The 19623-nt window shown below is 44.4% G+C and overlaps 1 protein-coding gene across 1 annotated transcript in view; it reads right to left on the bottom strand.

Moving 5' to 3' along the window:
* Positions 1-17864: 17864 nt before the first annotated feature.
* The window catches only part of ATP10A (ATPase phospholipid transporting 10A (putative)), a 178680-nt gene continuing 176921 nt past the window's right edge, over positions 17865-19623 (bottom strand). The window contains 3 exon segments of the mRNA XM_058294818.2: positions 17865-18743; positions 18861-19048; positions 19465-19569. Coding sequence (XP_058150801.1) covers positions 18137-18743; positions 18861-19048; positions 19465-19569 — 900 coding nt within the window. The 3' untranslated portion in view covers positions 17865-18136.

Below are 19623 nucleotides of genomic sequence, written 5' to 3'. Positions count from 1 at the left end.
CCAACCTTGACCAGCCTTGACTCTCTCCTCTGCATGGTTCCCTCTTGTCCAATACATGCTGGGAAAATTCAGACAGAAAGACAAGGAAAACTCAGAGCCCAGCTCCTGTCCCTCCCCTCTTACACAGAGCACAACCATCTGCTGCCTCTTGTCCAATGCCTAAAAATACTTACGGCACAAAGTCCAATACAGTCATGCTATGGTGACCTGAACCAGAGCTCTCCTTGTAACAACTTGCATCTGTCTCAAATCTAGTTGCCAGATGAGGCAGCTATGTTACAACCCTCCTGTCCCATGAATCCGTGGCTGGGGGTCCATGATTTTCCATAAATTTCCCCATTTCAAATACTGCATTCTGCTCTGATGACTGCCAGACCGAAGATCTAGATTTCAGTTGGGAAAATATGGTGACAGGGGCAAGGTAGTTCAATGTGAAGTGAGCACACAACTTGGGACTTCCATCTCCAAGGTAGAGAGACAACAAGCAACAAGAATTTTCAATGGGAGCTGAAGAGCAGAGGTTCAGCTAGACATAAAGCCAAGGCAAAATGAAGTCAAACAGCGGCCTTACTCTTTTGGTGCCATATGACATAGATAGCCCAGTGAAAAGAGAATAAGAGGGATTCAATAGCTAAATACTGAGCAAGCTGCTCTGGAGAATTACAGACCTTGTCCTCCAGGAGCAGATTATCTGGGAAAGAAGATCCTGGAAATGATGGGAGTGTTTGGACACCAGGAAAAAGTGATGCAGACTATGAAGGAAGTGGGGCTCCAGGTGTCTGGGAGTGAGGGAAGGGGGCACACACTCCTGGCTGAAACAAGCCCTCCGGGAAGGCATCTTGGAGCAAAGGCGTTGCCGGGGCTCGACCGCCTGACCCAGGGATGAGGAGCCGCACGTCCAGAAGCCACAAGGCAGGGCCAAAGTGCCTGTCTCCTTTCAACGTGAATGCTGTGGATTACCAAGAGAAGCTGGGTTCTGCTACTAAACAGTAAGCCCAAGCGAACAGGAGCCGAATATAAGATTGCACTTAGATTTCTCTTAAGATCCAGATTGATCTTAGTAAATAAGATTTGGTATAGAACTTTCAATGAGAATTGGGAGTTTGTAGAAACATCTTGGTTCGGAAGCTGTTTTAGGTCGGGACCTCCAGGCAGCAGACTGAGAGTGGATCAGGGAGGGATAAGGGAGGTTTCTTGGGCAGAGCACCTGTGGGGAGTGAGGAGCAGGGCTGGGAAGAGGAACTGACCGGTGATGAGTCCTGACCAAGGGCACGGGGGGCTCTGGAGGCAGGGATGGCCCCTTCCGAGGTGGTCAGAATCGAGGCAGGGAGCCAGGCCTGGTACAGCCACAACCACCAAGGTGTGCGCTGATGCCAGGGAGAAAAGAGAGATGGCAAAGGTGGTCTCTTCAGCGGAGGCCAATTTCTGCAGAGCGACCTTGCAGGGAGCTGCTACAGAGCCAGGGGCTGGAGGGGGCGGTGGGAAATGCAGCCTCCTGGAGGGGCACTGGGTGTGCGCTGACCACCCATGGCAGGCGCTCAACGTTTTTCACCTGGGATGGCCTCTCCTAAAATAGTAGAGCTTTAGAATCAGTCACTATTGACTTGGAATATTCCAAATAGAAAAGATTCCAAAGAGGAGGTGACATTTGTGGTTTACTGTTACTCTGTGGCTGAAACAATTTCAGAATTGCAGTTTCGTGATACTAGCATACCTAGAGTTTCCATTGCTTTACTGTGCTGTTTTCCAAAGGCTGGGATCTAAAATAAATGTAGATAGGAATTATGTAAGGTCCAAAGGTGTCAGAGGAAGTTAGAGTATCCTCTGATGGGGTTTTAATAGTAAAACACATTCACTAACCTCAAGGCCTGAATCTAATGTGTGAAGGGGTCATATCTGAGATCAGCAGATAGATATTGGGAGTGAAATATGTGTCAGCCTTTGTACCAGGCACCTGATTATGTTCTGTGTAAACACATTGTAAATAGTTTCTAACATTTTTATCACTAAGGATATGTTTTACTACATCTTCCTCAACAGATCCCATGTTTTGAAAGTCCCTCTCATGCTTTTTAATGTCAAAAGTTGTTTTTTTAAGACAACAATTTGCTTTCCATTGTAATTCATCAGATCCCTCCATAACAGTCTTTTAGAAATCCAAGTAAAAAGTAAATAAATGCAATGTGACCCTGGACTTTGCAGTTTTATCCCCAGGAAGAATACAACTAATTTGTTTTTAAAATGTTAAAAAAAACCTTGATTTCCCCCTGTTCTATTTTCAAAGACTGCTGGAGAGTCCTAAGTTAGAAATAAACACATAAACACTCACTCATTCCATACAGAGGACCCAATTATTAAGTTATTAAATAGAATTTAGGTAATATAAGTAAGTTGCAGAAAATTTGAAACTAAGGGGAATTATAATCCACAATTTCATCACCCTTATTGTCTTTTTATTAATCCAAAATTTAGTTTTTACATAGCTTTAATCATGGTTTTTTCATTTATTACTGTTTCCTATACATCTCCTCATAATATTCATCAACATTAATTTTGGACATATAACATCTCTGCAGCAGACTTCCAGAATTTATTTACTCAAACTCCTTCCTACTGATGTTTGTGCAAATTGTTTCCAAATTTTCAGCCCTGACTATAATAGATAGCAAATCTCTTAAATGTAAATAAATGTCTATTTTCTTTATATTTACTCTCCAAAGTAGATTTACTGGGTTAAAGAGAATGAATATGTTTGGGACATTTTGCTATATCTGGCCACTTTTTTTTCCAGAAGGAAGTTCCCACTCAAAAATATGAGTGCTCAGTTCATCAGTCTTTTTTCTGTTGGTCAACCACTATCTTGAGATTTGTTTTTATTGATTTGTAGGAAACACTTGTATCATAAAGCTCTTTTTTTCATATTTATTACAACTTTCCTCGATAGGTTTGATCTTTTAATTTTTATCATTTAATACACCATATGTTGAAATCTCTTTTGGTCAAGTTGGCTGATTTCTTAGTGAAAAAAGTCATCTCTCTTGTTAGATTTCCTCAACAGAGCAGGGGACCAACTAGCTGATCCCAGGACTGGGCTGAGTCCCTGTCCCAGTCCTTCACCCTCTGTGTGAGAGCTGGGGTGTGGTGTCTAAAGGAAACATGACAGCTAATTTCATGCCTATACAGGAGCAAAAATTACAAGTCATACTAAGAAATAGGAAGAGATTGCCTAGCCAAAGGAACAATCTGAAAATTTAAGGATTTAAGACAACCAATCAATACTATATACACAAATCTCCTTAATCAATTCAAGGAAAATACAGCTAAAGAGATAAAGGCTATTAAGAAGACCCTGGTTGAGCATAAAGAAGAAATTGAAAGCTTGCAAAGAAAAGCAACATCTTATGGGAATGAAAGACACAGTGGATGTGACTCAGCAAGGTGATGCAACAAAAAAGGGAGACAAGCAAAAACACAGAAGAGCACACAGCGAATGGACACAGAGAGCAGACAGCAAGCAAGCTGCAAGGGGGGAGAGGAAATAAATAAATAAATAAATAAATAAATAAATAAATAAATAAATACAGACAGAAGAACACACAGCGAATGGACACAGAGAGCAGACAGCACGCAAAAAGCCATAAGGGGAGGGGGGTAAAAAATACGTTAGAGACATATAACAGCATATTTGAATTGGTAGAAGAACGAATAAGTAAAATGGAGGACAGAGCATCTGAACTTGTAAAGACAGGAGAACAGACAGAAAAGAATGGAAAATATAGATCAGGGTCTCAGGGAAATGAAAGACTGTGAAATACACAAAGATACATGTTATGGGTGTCCCAGAAGGAGAAGAGAAGGGAAAAGGAACAGTAAGAATCTTTGAGGAAACAATGACCCCAAATTTCACAACCCTTATGGAAAACATAAATATTAATATCCAAGAAGGACAATGGACTCCAAACTGAATAAATTCAAAGAGACCAACTCTGAAACACTATTCAGAATGTCAAATGCCAGAGATAAAGAGAGAAATCTGAAAGCATTAAGAGAAAAGCAATTCATCACATACAAGGGATGCTCAATAAAAGTAAATGCCAATTTCTCCTTAGACATCATGGAGGTGAGAAGGTAAAGGTATGACATAGTTAAGATACTGAAAGAAAAAAAAAAACTGCCAGCCAAGAATTACTTATTGAGCAAAACTTCCTTCACAAATGAGGCTGAGGAGAAAGAACCAGCAAGATGGCAGCAGAATAAGGAGCACCTAGAGTCAGCTCCTGCTACAAGGCAGTTAGCAAACACCCAGAGCTCTCTGGAGCTAGCTGAAGCACCTGTTTGGGGGCTCCAGGAGACCAGAAGAGCATCCTGCAACGTCTTTGAAGGAGTGGAAGGAGGAGGCTGCCCATCTGCAGAGAAGACTCGTAAGTAGAGGCTCCGTGCCCCAAAGACAGGTGCCCATCCTCCCCCAGAGGCACAAGCCACCTCGGGAGCTGTTCCGTGGCTGGAATTGAAAGCCCAACTTCCCCAAAATGGGGGAGGAAGAGACAGCTGGGCACCAGTTTCAGCTATTGATGAGGAAATTCAGTGGGCTACAGTATAATCCTGAGAACAGCTAAAGCTTGAGCCTGTCCAAGTCAGAAAGAAGGCCGGGAGTTGCCATCTTAACTCTGCTCCTGGCACAAGGGGAAGCGGGGTGGACTGAAAATACCAGTGCTGGTGGGGACTGGCTTCTTCCCATCCAGATCATATTGCAGGTCTAGCCTAGGCCTCAGTGCCACCTCCAGCAGGGAGGAAGCTATGGGGACCTGCACCAGCCTCTTCGGGAAATTACCAGCCAAGTCATGGAGGCTGGTGATCATCCTACTCTGGCAACACAAGCTGCCCCAGGAGCTGCTCTGTGGCTGGAATTGGAAGCTCCATTTCTCAGAAACAGGGGGAGGAAGAGATGGTCGGCTGCTGATTTCAGCTACTGATTGGTAGACTTGGCTGGCTAAGAGATAACCCTGGGAACAGGGGACTGTGAACCAGCCCAAGTCAGAAAGAGGCCAGTAGCTGCCATTCTGACACCATCCCCAGCCTGAGGGTCAGCCAGGCAGACTGAAACTCTCAGTGTTGGCACTGAAAGAAACTCTCAGTTTCTTTCACACTGATCAGCCTGCGGGCCACCTAGGCTTCAGACCTACCTCTGGCAAGGAGGAGGCCGAGGAGCCCTGCACCAACCTATATAGGTAACTGAAAGTAACTTTGGCTGGCATAGACTGAAAATCAGAAGTCTACCAGGGCAATTGCGGTCAACTTGGACTTGCACTGCATAGATTGCTGACTACATCTGCAGCTCCATCCCTGCCCCAGGCAGGGGAGAAATGGATGTGAAGCTTCATCAGTCTCTCTAGGCAACTACAGTCTAGGTCTGCACTTGGATTATTCCACTCAGCTGTGATGCTGTCCCTACCTCTGGGAAAGGAGAATGTTGGAAGAAACTTCATTAGTCCCTGGTGCAATAAGGGCAGCTTGAGCCTCCACAGCTTACAGCACCAACTACATGCTTGGCTCCTACTGCACAAACAGCAAGGGAGAAAGGGCAGGAAGCTCTAAACTAAAGAGAGAAACTGCACCCAGAATAAATACTCTAGTAAGCCAGATGCCACAACACCAACAAAAAATTACAATCCACACCAAGAAACAGGAATCTATGGCCCAGTTAAGGGAACAAGATAAGCCTCCCTATGACATAAAGGAGTTGAGACAACTAATTATAGATGTTCAAACAAATATCCGTAATAAATTCAATGAGATGGCTAAAGGGACTAAGGATATTAAGAAGACATTGGATGAGCACAAAGAAGAATTTGAAAGAATACATAGAAAAATAGCAGACCTTATGGGAATGAAAGGGGCAATCAATGAAATTTAAAAACATTGGAATCATATAATAACAGATCTGAGGAGGCAGAAGAAAGAATTGTTGAGCTTGAAGAAATGGCCTCTGAAAGTGAATATACAAAAGAAGAAATGAGGAAAAGAATGGAAAAAATTGAACAAGGTCTCAGGGAACTAAATGACAGCAAAAGGCATGCAAACATGTATCATGGGTGTCCCAGAAGGAGAAGAGAAGGGAAAAGGGGCAGAAGGAATATTTGAAGAAATAATGGTAGAAAACTTCCCAACCCTATTGAAGGACATAGATATCCCTGTCCAAGAAGCACACCGTACTCCCATCCAAAAAAAAAAAAAATCCAAATAGACCAACTCCAAGACACATACTCATCAGAATGTCAAAGGCCAAAGACAAAGAGAGAATTCTGAGAGCAGCAAGAGAAAAGCAATGGATAATATATAAGGGATATCCAATAAGATAAAGTGCTGATTTCTCACCAGAAACCATGGAGGCAAGAAGACAGTGGTATGATTTGTTTAAGATACTTCAAGAGAAAAACTTCCAGCCAAGAATCTTATATCCAGCAAGACTGTCTTTCAAAAATGAGGGTGAAATTAGAATATTCACAGATAAACAAACTGAGAGAATTTCTAAGTAAGAGACCAGAATTTTAGGAAATATTAAAGGGTGTGCTAGAGTCTGAAAAGAAAAGACAGGAGAGAGGGGCCTGGAAGAGAGTCTAGAAATGAAGATTATATCAATAAAAGTAACTAAAAGTGTCCAAAAAGTGGCGAAAATAAAATATGACAGATAAAACTCAAACAGTCAGGAATAAGCTTAACCAATGATGTAAAGCACTTTTATTCAGGAAACTGCAACTCAGTGTTAAAACAAATTTAAAAAAGCCCTAAACAATGGGAAGAACATTCCATGCTCATGGATTGGAAGACTAAATATCATTAAGATGTCAATTCTACTCAAATTGATATACAGATTTAATGCAATCCCGATAAAAATTCCACCAGCATTAAAGAAAAAATTGAAAACACGATCATCAAATTTATTTAGAAGGGTAAGGAGTCCTGAATAGCCAGAAACATCATAAAAAGGAAAAGTGAACTCTCATCTGTAGACTTTAAATCATAGTACCTACCTATAGTGGTAAAAATAACATGGTACTGGCCTAAAGACAGAAACAATAGACCAATGGAACCAAATTTATGGTTCAGAAACAGACCTCACAGGTATGGTCAAGTGATTTTTCACTAGCCTGTCAAACCCACACTGCTAGGGCAGAACAATCCATTCAACAAATTGTGCTGAAAAAATTGGACAGCCATAGCTGAAAGAAGGAAAGAGGATCCCTATCTCACACTTTACCCAAAAGTTAACTCGAAATAAAAACAAGAACCATAAAACTTCTAGAAGAAATTATTGGAAAATATCTTCAAGACCTAGTGGTAGGTGATGGATTCTTAAAAGAGATAAGAGAAGGACTGAGTGGACTACTGAGGTTTAATGTATGTAGAAGTTTTAATTAGCTTTGCTGTAAAAGTGTAGAAATGTATAGAGTGGATGTAACACACAGTGAGTCACAGCTAGTTTATCAATGGGGATGTGACTGAAAATGGTAGTCTAGTTATGTAAATGCCAATTGACAGAAAGGTAGAGAATAATCTAGGAACTGGATAGCACAGTAAACCAAGAGGTCGGTGAGAATTGGGGTTGATGGTACAGATGCACGAGTGTCCTTTGTTAGCTAGAACAAATGTATATCACTATTGCAGGGTGTTGGGAATGTGGAGAAGCATGGGAAAGATACAGCTGGAGTGACCTATGGACTGTGGTTAGTAGTAATAATATAATATTCTTGCATCTATGCAACAGATATATGTGTTGATACTGAGGCAGTATGGAAAATGTGAGCCAAATGTACACTATGGACATGGTAACAATCAGATGATATTATTTTACCTGTTGCAAATGACACACCACATTGTGGTGTGTTGATGGAGGGGTATTATTTGGGAATGTGCATGATTGTTTTATAAGTTTATAACTTCTGTCATAAAAAAATATTTTAAAAATAATAGGGTGGGTTGGGGGAAAAATACACCAAATGTAAGATAAGAACTATGATTAGTAGTAAGATTTTGACAGTGTTCTTTCGTAGTTTGTAACAAACATCTCATGACAATGCACGGTGTTGGAGGAGGGTTGACATATGGGACCCTGTATGATGTTATGCATATTTGCTTTGTAAGTTCACAACTTTTACTATACACTTAATTGTTTATGTATGATATATAAATGATATAAAGATAATAATTGGATTGGTTAGGGGAAACTACTTTGTTTAGTAGTAATATTTTGACAATGCTCTCTAATCATTAGCTAAAGAGGTTTAAAAACAATGCAAGTTATTGGTGGTAGGGTGAGATGTTATACATATTTGTTTGATGTTATATATGTTCGTTTTGTAAGTTCACAACTATTATACACTTGTTTATGTATGAGTGATATATTTCAATAAATTTTAAAAATGAGGGTGAGTTTAATATATCCACAGATAGAAACAAAGAGAGCTTGTCACTAAAAGACTGGACTTACAAGAAATTCTAAAGGGAGTGCTGCAACCTGAAAGGAAAAGATAGGAGAGAGAGAGTCTCAGAAAAGAGAGTAGAAATGAAGATTATTTGTAAGGGTAATTAAAGGGTAAAAAGACTGACAATACTAAGGCATGGCAACAGATAGCCAAAGGATAAAAAGGACAAAGTGATTAATGCCTTTACAGTAATAACATTGTATGTTAATGGATTGAACACCCCAATTGAAAGACACAGTCTGGCAGAATGGATAAAAAAATGAGGCAGCTATATGCTATCTACAAGAAACTCAACTTAGACATAAGGAAACAAGTGAAAGATTGGAAAAAAGAGAGTTCATCCAAATAGTAGCCAAGAAAGAGCAGAGGTAGCTACACTAATATCAGACAAAATAGATTTTAAACGAAACACTGTTATGAGACAAAAAAGTCACTATATATTAATAAATGGGCACTTCACCAAAAAGAAATAACAATAGTAAATATTTATACACATAACTGGGATGCCCCAAAATACATGAGGCAAACAATGGCAAAACTGAAGAGAGAAATAGGCATCTTTACAATAATAATTGGAGACTTCACTACACTACTCTCATCACTGGATAGAACATTTGGACAGAGGATCAATAAGGAAACAGAGAGCTTGAATAATGTGATAAATGAACTAGACCTTACATACATATAGAGAAAAATGCACCCCCAAACAGCAGGATATACATTCTTCTCAACTGCTTATGGATCTTTCTCCAGGATAGACCATAAGTTGGGTAAAAAAATGGTCTCAATAAATTTAAAAAGATTGAAATAATACAAAACACCATCTCTGATCATAACAGAATGAAGCTGGAAAACAATAACAGGTGGAAAAGGGGGAAATTAATAAATACATGGAGATTAAACAACACACTCTTACAACAATCAGTGGGTCAAAGGAGAAATTACAAGAGAAATCAGTAAATAGCTTGAGATGCAAATGAGAACACAACATATGAAAACCTATGGATGCAGTGAAGGCAGAGTTGAGAGGAAAATTTATAGTCCTCAGTGCTTATATTAAAAAAGAAAAAGGAGCTACAGCCAAAGAACTAACTGCATACCTAGAGAAACTAGAAAAAGAACAGCAAACTAATATCAAAGCAAGCAAAAGAAAAGAAGTAACAAAAATTAGAGAAGAAACAAATGAAATTGAGAACAAAAATAAAAACCAATAGAAATAACAAAACCAAAATTTGGTTCTTCAAGAATATTAAGAAAATTGATAAACTCTTAGCTATACCGACAAGGAAAAAAAGAAAGATGCAATTATAGAAATTCATAAATGAGAGGGGGGACATTGCTACAGACCACAAACACACACACAAAAGATCCTAAGAGGATACTATGAACAACTGTATACCAACAAACTAGACAATGTAGACAAAAACAAATTCCTATAAACATACAAACAACCTGCACTGACTCTAGAAGAAACAGAGGACCTCAACCAACTAATCACGAAGAGACTGAAACAGTCCTCAAAAACCTACCCCAAATGAAAAGCCCAGGCCAGGTGGCTTCACAGGTGAATTCCATCTATCATTCAAAGATCTAATACCAGTCTTGCTCAAACACTTCTAAAAAATTGAACAGGAGGGAATGCTACCAAACTTGTTCTATGAAGGCAACATCACCCTAATACCAAACCCAGACAAAAGTACTACAAACAAGAAAATTAGACCAATTTCTCTAATGAATATATACGCAAAATAGCCACAACAAAATATTTGCTAACTGAATCCAAAAATACATTAAAAGAATATTACATCACGATAAAGTGGGTTTTACCCTAGGTATGCAAGGGTGGTTCAACATAAGAAAATCAATCTGTGTAATACACCACAATAATAAATCAAAGAGGAAAAATCAAATGATCATCTTGATTGATGCATAAAAGACATTTGACAAAATACAGCATCCTTTCTTGAGAAAACCTCTCTGAAAGATAGGAATAGAAAGAAACTTCCTCCATATGATGGAGTACATCTATGAAAAACCTACAGGTAACATTGTATGCAGTGTTGAAAGCTTTCCCACTGAGGCTGGGAAAAAGACAAGGAAGTCCACTGTTACCTGTTATTCAGTATCAGGCTAGAAGTTCTAGCTAGAGCAATTAGGCATAAAAAGAAATAAAAGGCAGCCAAATAGGAAAGGAAGAAGTAAGACTTTCACCATTCACTGATGAGATGAACCTATACCTAGAAAATTCCAAAAAATCCACAACAAAACTACTAGAGCTAATAAACAACTTCAGCAAAGTGCAGGATACAAGATTAATTTACAAAATTCAGTAATGATTCTTTACAATACTCATGAGGAACCTGAGATGGAAATCAGGAAGAAAATCCCATTTACAATTGTGACTAAAGTATTCAAATATTTAGTAATAAACTCAACCAAGGGCATAAAGGACTAGTATTCAGGAAGCTACAAAACGTTGCTAAAAGAAGTCAAAGAAGACCTAAATAAATGGAAGGCCATTCTGTGTTCACAGATTGGTACACTAAATATTATTGTTAATCCTATGCAAATTGATTTACAGATTCAATGCAATGTCAATAAAAGTCCCAACAGCCTTTATTTGAGAAATAGAAAAGCAAATTATCAAGTTTATTTGGAAAGGTAAATGTTCCCAAATAGCCAAAAATGTCTTTAAAAAAAGGTGGTGTCTTTTCACTTCAGACTTTAAAGCATATTACTTAGCTCTAGTGGTAAAAAAAACAATATGGTTCCAGCAAAAAGATAGACAGATTGACCAATAGAATCAAATTGAGAACTCAGAAATAGATCCTCAAATCTATGGTCAAGTGATTTTTGACAAGGCGGTCAAACTTACCCAACTGGGTCAGAATAGTCTGTTTAACAAATGGTGCTCAGAGTACTGGATATCCATATCTAAAAGTTTGAGGACTCCTATCTCACACCTTATACTGAAATTAACTCAAAATGGATCAAGGACCTAAATATAGATAGAACCATAAAACTCTAGAAGAAAATGTAGGGAAATACCTACAAGATCCTAACAGCATGAGCACTGAAAGAAAAACAGATAAATGGGACCTCCACAAAATTAAACTCTTTTGCTCTTCAAATAACTTTGTCAAGAAGGTGAAAAGATAACCTACTTAATGGGAGAAAATATTTGAAAATCACATATTCAATAAAGGGCATCCACCTACCACATGGGAGGTCCAAGGTTCAAACCCAGGGCCTCCCGACCCGTGTGATGAGCTGGCCCATGTGCAGTGGTGATGCACACAAGGAGTGCTGTGCCACACAGGGGTGTCCCCCACATAGGGGAGCCCCATGTGCAAGGAGTGAGCTCTGTAAGGAGAGCCACCTAGCACAAAATAAGTACAGGCTGCCCAGGAATGGTGCCACTCACATGGAGAGCTGATGCAGCAAGACGACGCAACAAAATGAGACACAGATTCCAGGTGCCGCTGACAAGAATACAAGGGGACACAGAAGAACATACAGCAAATGGACACAGAGAGCAGATAACTGGGGGGGAGGGCTGGTGGACGGGGAAGGGGAGAGGAAAAGAAATCTAAAAAAAAAGATTTATAAGGGACTTATACAACTCAATGATAAAAATTCAAACAACCTGTAGCCGTTTGATATGGTTATGAATTCCAAAAAGAGACATTGGATTATGTTTGTAAACTTGTCTGTACCTGGGCGTGATTAAATCATGATTAAGACTTTTGATTGGGCTATGTCAGTAGGATAAAACTACATGGCAGTGCAGAGGAAAATGTTGGGAGTTTTGATGGGGGAGTTCTGAGCTGGAGCCTGGGAAGTAAGCACACAGAGGAATAAAGCAGCTGAGCTGGGAGAGAATCAAGCCCCAAGGAGAGAGACAGAGCTGGTCGCCTGATAGTCTACACCTGGCCTTGTGGGGAAAACAGAGAAGCTGAGCCCAGAGAGAAATGAGCCCTGGGAAGAGAGGAACCCAGGAAGCCTGAACCCTGGCAGCCATTGGCAGCCATCTTGCTCCAACACATGACAAAAGACTTTGGTGAGGGAAGTGACTTATACTTTATGCCCTGGTATCTGTAAGCTCCTACCCCAAATAAATACCCTTTATAAAAACCAATTCCTGGTATTTTGCATCAGCACCCCTTTGGCTGACTAATACACAACTCAGGCAAATGACCTAAATAGACAATTTTCCAAAAAGGAAATACAAACGGCCAAGAAGAACATGAAAAGATGCTCAACATCACTAGTTACTAGGGAAGTGAAGATTGAATGTACAGTGGGATACCATTTCATGCCTTAGAGAATGGCCATTATTTTAAAAAAATAACTGCAAGTGCTGGAAAGGATGTGGTGAAACAGGAACACTCTTTTAGTGCTGGTGGGAATGTAGAATGGTGCAGCCTCTGTGGAAGACAGTTTGGCAGACAGTTTCCATGGGAAGCTAAATACAGATCTGCCATATTATCTGGCAATCCTGCTGCTAGGAATGTATTCAGAAGAACTGAAAACAGGGATGTGAACAGATATTTGCACACTGATGTTCACAGTGGCATTATTCACAATTGCTAAAAGATAGAAATAATGCAAGTGTCCATCAACCAGTGAATGGATAAACAAAATGTGGTATATATGTATACAATGGAATACTATTCAGCTGTAAAAAGGAATGAAATCAGGATGCATATGACAACATGGATGATCCTTGATTTTAAGTGAAATAAGCCAGACACAAAAGTGCAAATATTGCATGGTCTCACTAATATGAACTAAATATGATGAGTAAACTCATGGAGTTAAACTCTAGAGTATAGATTACTAGGAGAGAGAATGAGGGTTGAGAAGGGGGAGCTGATGCTTAATGTATGTAGAATTTTTAATTAAAAATTGTAACTGTGGAAACGGATAGGGTTGGTGGTAACACATTATAGTGAGTATAACTAATTCTGCAGATTTATGAATGTGATTGTGGCTGAAAGGTGTAGTCTAGAGATATAATTGTAAGAAAGCTAGAGGACAATCTAAGGACTGTATGACATGGTGAAATTGGTGGGTCGAGGAGGATTGTGGTTAATAGTACAAATGCAAGAATGTCCTTCCATGAACTGGAATAAACCTAACTCACTATTATTAGGTATCAAGAACATGGTGATACATGAGAAAAATGCAACTAATGTAACATGTTCTACAGTTAACAATAATATAATATTTTTGCCTTAATGGCAAAGAAGGTACCATGTCAATGTTAAGGGTAAATAATGGGGCAGATATGGAGGTGTGGTATTTTTCCTTTCGGAGTACATGAAAACATGCAGAAATGGAATGAGCTGATGACAGCACAACTCTGTGATGAAACTGAGAGCCACTGAGGTTACACTTTGTATGGACCGTACAAGGCATGGAACTGTATATCACAGAGAACCCTATGGTTGATGATGGACAGTGGTTAACAGAACAAATATAAGAATGTTCTCTCATTAACTATAATGAATAAACAATACTGGTAGATGGGCACTAGTTAGCATGGTATTTTTTTCCTTTCTCTCCTCCTTCCCCTCCCCCTCCCCTCACCCTGCTGTTTTTGCTGTCTGTGTGATCTTATGTATCTATTTCTCTTTTTGGCTTTTCTTCACCTGTTTCTCCTCTAGGATTCACTGGGATTCGATCCTGGGGACCTCTGATGTGGAGATGCTCCCTGTCAATTGTGCCACCTCAGTTCCTGGTCTCTGCTGTGCTTTACCTTGACTCTCCCCTTCGTCTCTCTTTTGTTGCGTCATCATCTTCTGCGTGACTTACTTTCGTGGGCGCTGGCTCACCAGGTGGGCACGTGGCTTGCTGTGTGGGCACTCACGCAGGTGCTCGGCTCATCACGTGGGCGCTCACACTGGGTACTTGACTCACCAAGGAGGCACTTGCAAAGGCACTCAGCTCTCCACGTGGGCACCCGGCTTGCCATGTGGACACTGGCTCGCCATGCAGGCATGCTTTCTCTTCTTCTTTTTCACCAGGAGGCCCCAGGGATCAAACCCAGGTCCTCCCACGTGGCAGGCAGAGGCCTTATCACTTGAGCCTCATCTGCGTCCCAGCAAGGTATTCTGATGATGTTTTTTCATCATTTGTAACAAATGTTCCACAACAATGCAAGGTGTTTGTGGTGGGTATGGAAAACCTGTGTGTTATGCATTAATTGTTTTGTAAACTCACAACTTCTCTAATAAAATTTAAAGCATATATTAAGTTCTTACATATAATAGGACACACCCTTTTCATTTCTAGCCTGCTCTGTATGTGTCTTTTCTTAAGTTATTCTCATACTATTTTAAGTAGTAGCACTTTATAAAATAGTTGACAATCTATTTTCCCCTTTACTTTTCAGAATTTTCTTTGATATGTTTGCCTGCATAACTTTCCAATAAACTCTAGGACCATTTTGTTAATTTCAAAAACCTAAATAAACAAACAAAAAAAATAGTTTAAAAAATGCTACGGAAATTGCTTGGGATGGAGCACCTTTATAATTGTTTTCTAACCTTGAAATGAGGCATGTCTTTGTAGTTAAAACTTCAACCTATTTTTAAATTCTGGTAATTCGGCTTTATTTTTTGAGATTGCTCTTCAGCTTTTAATTCTGTTAGTGTTGATGTTGTACTGGTAAATAAGATCTTTTCTTTCCCTCCAGTACGCTGTATAATTGGTTATCATTGCTCTTTAGGAAAGCTATGATTTGTTTTCCTCATAGTTAATTTAGTGCATGGTCCTATTAGTTCTGAGAGTGCGATAATTTATTCATTTGGGTTCTATGAGTATACATTCATTATTATGTGTAAGTAATGATAATTTGGTCTCTAACATTTAAATATTCATTCTTTTAAAAAATTCATGTGGTATTGCATTAACCAGAAATTCCAGAGAATATTAATTATGGGTTATAACAAGTAACTTTCCTTTAACTCTAATATTAACGGGAAAGCTTGCAGTGTTTAATAATTAACATTTATTCTTGGATTCATCAAATATACAGGGAGGGCATTCTAGGTGCTAGTTTCTTAGCTAAGTGCTACGGATACGAGGATTTATAAGCAACTAGTTTGGGGTTTGAAATAAACAGGCATCATAATGACAAACAGTCCTGTTTCCTACTTCTTTTAGAGTTATTAGGAACGGGTAACAAATTCACCTTAGGCTGTTTTGAGATAGTCAGTGGAGCCCGTGTGCATTATCAGATGGATCTCATCTGAGGTCCGGGTTGGTTGTTACGGATCACCCTTGCAGATGGCTAGGGACATTCTTCATCCTAAATTCCTCATCCATCTTCAGGGATTACATTTCTGTGAACTGGCTTTGGAAGGCATGCTCCAGAAGTGCAGATCATTCCACTTCCCAAGAGGAAGTATCTACAGAGGGAAACAGCATTTGGAAAGAAGGCAGCTTGTGGTGCAGGAAGGAGGAAATCTGGAAGCTGGGACAGTGTGAACGCCCAGAAACTCAGGCTTGGGCTGTTTCCTTTCCTTGGAGCTAACTACCATCACCCTAGCTCAAGAAACCAGAGAGTTTTACGCCTTCCCAGAGAACTCCTCGGCTCCACCGTGTGCTAAGGCAAGACGGGCCCCTGCGGGGTGGGGTGCGGCGCGGCGCCCTCCGGGTGGGCTCGGATGGGTGCTGCCAGGTGCTGACGCTGCCTCCCGCGCCCTTCTCCCTCCGCCCACCTGCCAGGGCCCAGGAGATCCTCTGGGCATCCGGAGGGAAGCGGACCTCTCTGCCAGCTCCGGCCGGGCCACATCAGGACTGTCCCTTGACCTGCCGGGCTGGTGTTCAGGCCGCCAAGAACCTCCCCAGGGCGGCTCAGCAGCCGCAGGGCCATGCTGGGGTGGGGGTGGGGGTGAGCAGCTCCAGGGCTCTGCTGGGAGGTGGGGGGGGCGGCTCAGCGGCCCCAGGGCTCTGCTGGGGTGGGGGTGGGGGGAGGGCTCAGTGGCTCCAGGGCTCTGCTGGGAGGTGGGGGGGCTAGCTCAGCAGACCCAGGGCTCTGCTGGGGTGGGGGTGGGGGGAGGGCTCAGCGGCCCAGGGCTCTGCTGGGAGGTGCGGCTCAGCGGCCCCAGGGCTCTGCTGGGGTGGGGGTGGGGGTAGGGCTCAGTGGCTCCAGGGCTCTCCTGGGAGGTGGTGGGGGCGGCTCAGCAGCCCCAGGGCTCTGCTGGGAGGTGGGGGGGGGGGACTCAGCGGCCCCAGGGCTCTGTTGGGGGGGGGTGGCTCAGCAGCCCCAGGGCTCTGCTGGGAGATGGGGGGCTAGCTCAGCAGCCCCAGGGCTCTGCTGGGGTGGGGGTAGGGGGGTCAGCAGCCCAGGCTCTGCTGCGAGGTGGGGGGCTGCCTCTGGCTCCTGGAGGCGCGCCTGTGCGCCCAGGACCCGCGCTCTCCAGCTCCTCCACTGCCACCAGCAGAGCCAGCGAGGAGCCAGCTGACCCCGCCAGCAGGGACCGCAGCCGGGCCTGGCCGTGCCCAGGGGCCTGAAGCCCACCTCTCCCTGGACGTGTGCTCGGGAGCCACGCCGCCCCTTCTGGTCTGAGCAGCACGAGGTGCCACGAACTAGCCACCGCCACCCTGGCCGGCCAGGCTCGTGACCTCGGCCAGGCTCGTGACCTCCGGGCCCAGGGCTCTTTCCTCCCTCTCGCCTCGCTGTCCCGAAACAGGCAGCTCAGAGTCCCGAGTCCCCGGGCCCAGGGCATGCCCTGCTGGCGCTGCACCCCCAACGCCCAGGCTCGGAGGCGGGATGCCCCCCTTTATTGTTAGAGAGAAAAGTAACGGCCCATCCTGCTAGACGTCTGAAGACACAGTAACCACGCCCTCGGTGGGGGGAGCTGGCCGTGCAGACACGGCCGGTGCTGAGAAGCCGGGCCACAGCATGCTGTGCGTTTCAGCACAGCGGCCTCTTCCCAGTGCTTCCAGGAGCTCAGCAAGGAGGGCTCCCGTCTTATTGGGGACACCCTGGGCTGGGCCCCCAGTTGGTAAGTTCACAGAACAGCGGCAGCCAGACACACTCTCTTGGCCAAGTGAAGGTGGTTTATTGCTTGGGATGATGTCGCCGGGTGAAGGCGGCCCGGGCACCTAACACCTCTGACGCCAGCTGCGGAAGTGCCCGCCCAGAGCTGCCGCGGGAAGGCACGCCCGGCGCACCCGCCTCTCGAGGGCCCCCCTGCCCGGCCTGCCGCGGGCTCCCGCCCTCCCCGCCTGCCACCCCTGCAGCCCCGAGCCTCCGGTGCCAGGACCTGCGCGCCCTACGCAGAGGTTGGCGCCTGTGGGAGAACACCGAGCACCCTGCATTTTTCTTACAAAACAAGATGAAAAAAACAATAATAAATTTAAACACGCTTTTCAAGTGTCTCTCTTCTTTATACTTTTATATACGTTAAAGCTCTTACTTTTCTCTTCAATATACTCTACGTAAAACTTTTAAAAAATATACTTTATCTTCTTGGTACCTCTCATTTCCCATTTCAGTCATGGAGACCTGAAACATGACGTTTCGCTAGACCTCTTCTGTGCAAATATCGAACATAAATAAAATGAACATCTGTGTCATTAAAAAAGGCCACGCCCGGCTCGCCCCGTGACCCCGGGCGCAGCTGTCCCTTCGGCGGCTCCTAGAAGTACTCCACCGTCTGTCCCCGTAAGCTGCACAGGTCCCGCTCTGGCTGGGGGGCGCCGGGCAGAAAATCGCTGTCCTGCTTGTCCGGCTGTAAACTAGCCCGAGGGAGCTGGAGCACACTGCCCAGCCCGCTGACCAGGGACAGGGAGGAGATCCAGCTGAACGAGCCGAAGTTGGGCAGGCTGAAGATGGAGGGCAGGGGGGCCGCCCGGCTCGGGCCGGGGGTCTTGGTCTCGGCGCCCCCAGGACGCCCCTCCTGGACAGGCTTCCGTGGTGCGGGGGTCTGGGGTACCCGGCAGCTCGGCCGCTCCAGCAGGGCGTCGTCCCCGCAAGGCACGGTGGCGTCCGCCGCGCTGCGCTCCCCGCCCGCCTCCGGGGAGCAGGGTGGCTGCGAGGCCCCGGGGGCACAACCCCGGGGCAGAGACCCCCAGGTGCTCCTGCTCCCCAGTTCCAAGTGCTCTGAGTCCTGGTCTCCTGGGGGGTGTCCCTGAGCGAAGATCTCTTTGGCAGTGCTGAGTTTCTTGGGGGACCTCTTGGCCAACTGGCGTCCCAGCTGCAGTTGGGTGGGGAAAAGGGACCCCTGGAGGGCTCTGAAAAACAATCTGGAAAGAGCACACGGAGAAGTCGGGCGTTACCGCGCGGTGCCTGCGACACGGGGAGAACGCCCGGGAGCCAGCTTGCCCTCTGCCCATGCGGAGGACACCGTCCCTCCTACCCACCTGGGCAGCAGCGCAGCAACCGGTGCTATGAGACAAGTCAAGTAAAACACGGGGTCGCCCATGAGCGCTTGCAGAGTCCAGTAGGGGTTGGACGGAGGATAGCAGGTTGCACAGGAAGCATTGTAAATCAGAGCCACGATGAAGAACAGGAGGATACTGAAGCCACAGGCCATCCAGTTGAGCCAGGTCTGGGGGCCAAGAGAGAAAGATGAAGTCTTTTAGTTTAACTTCAGAGCCCCGGTGAGTGGGCGCGATGGTCCTAAGGGCTTATCAGAGCTTGATGGAGCCTCAAGAGGTTATGGGGCGCAGGTGGGGAGAAGTCAAGGGCGTGAGAGCACAGAAAAGGGAAAGGGGAGACACGGTGGGGAGGGTGGGCGAGGGGGCGGGAAGGTGCTCAGCCCCGCCCAGGAGGAGCTGGGGTGGGGGCCCTGGCGGCCGCCCACTCCGCGGGCCCCGTGTCTGCCCCTGGCCGCTGGCCCCCGTTCTCCTTCTCATCAAGAAGGGAAGCTGCTTCGCTGCCCCTCCCCGGCCGCTCGGGACCCTCGAAGCTCCCGGGCTCCGCAGGGACGCGGGAGGCCAGCCCGGGCTGTCCCCCGGCTCTTACCCAGGTTTTGGTTTCAATACCCAGATGCAGGAGGAAGGTGAAGAGCGCGATGGCGGTGATGGGGGTCCCCCAGGTGAACAGGTCCGCGTCCGAGTCGTGGTAGGCCTGGAAGACAGCGGGGCTGGTGTCCCAGGGCCTCGTCGGGCTGACGGGAAAGCC

Source organism: Dasypus novemcinctus, chromosome 3 (assembly GCF_030445035.2).
Source record: "Dasypus novemcinctus isolate mDasNov1 chromosome 3, mDasNov1.1.hap2, whole genome shotgun sequence".
Lineage (NCBI taxonomy): Eukaryota > Metazoa > Chordata > Mammalia > Cingulata > Dasypodidae > Dasypus > Dasypus novemcinctus.
This window is presented reverse-complemented; position numbering and strand designations above follow the sequence as displayed.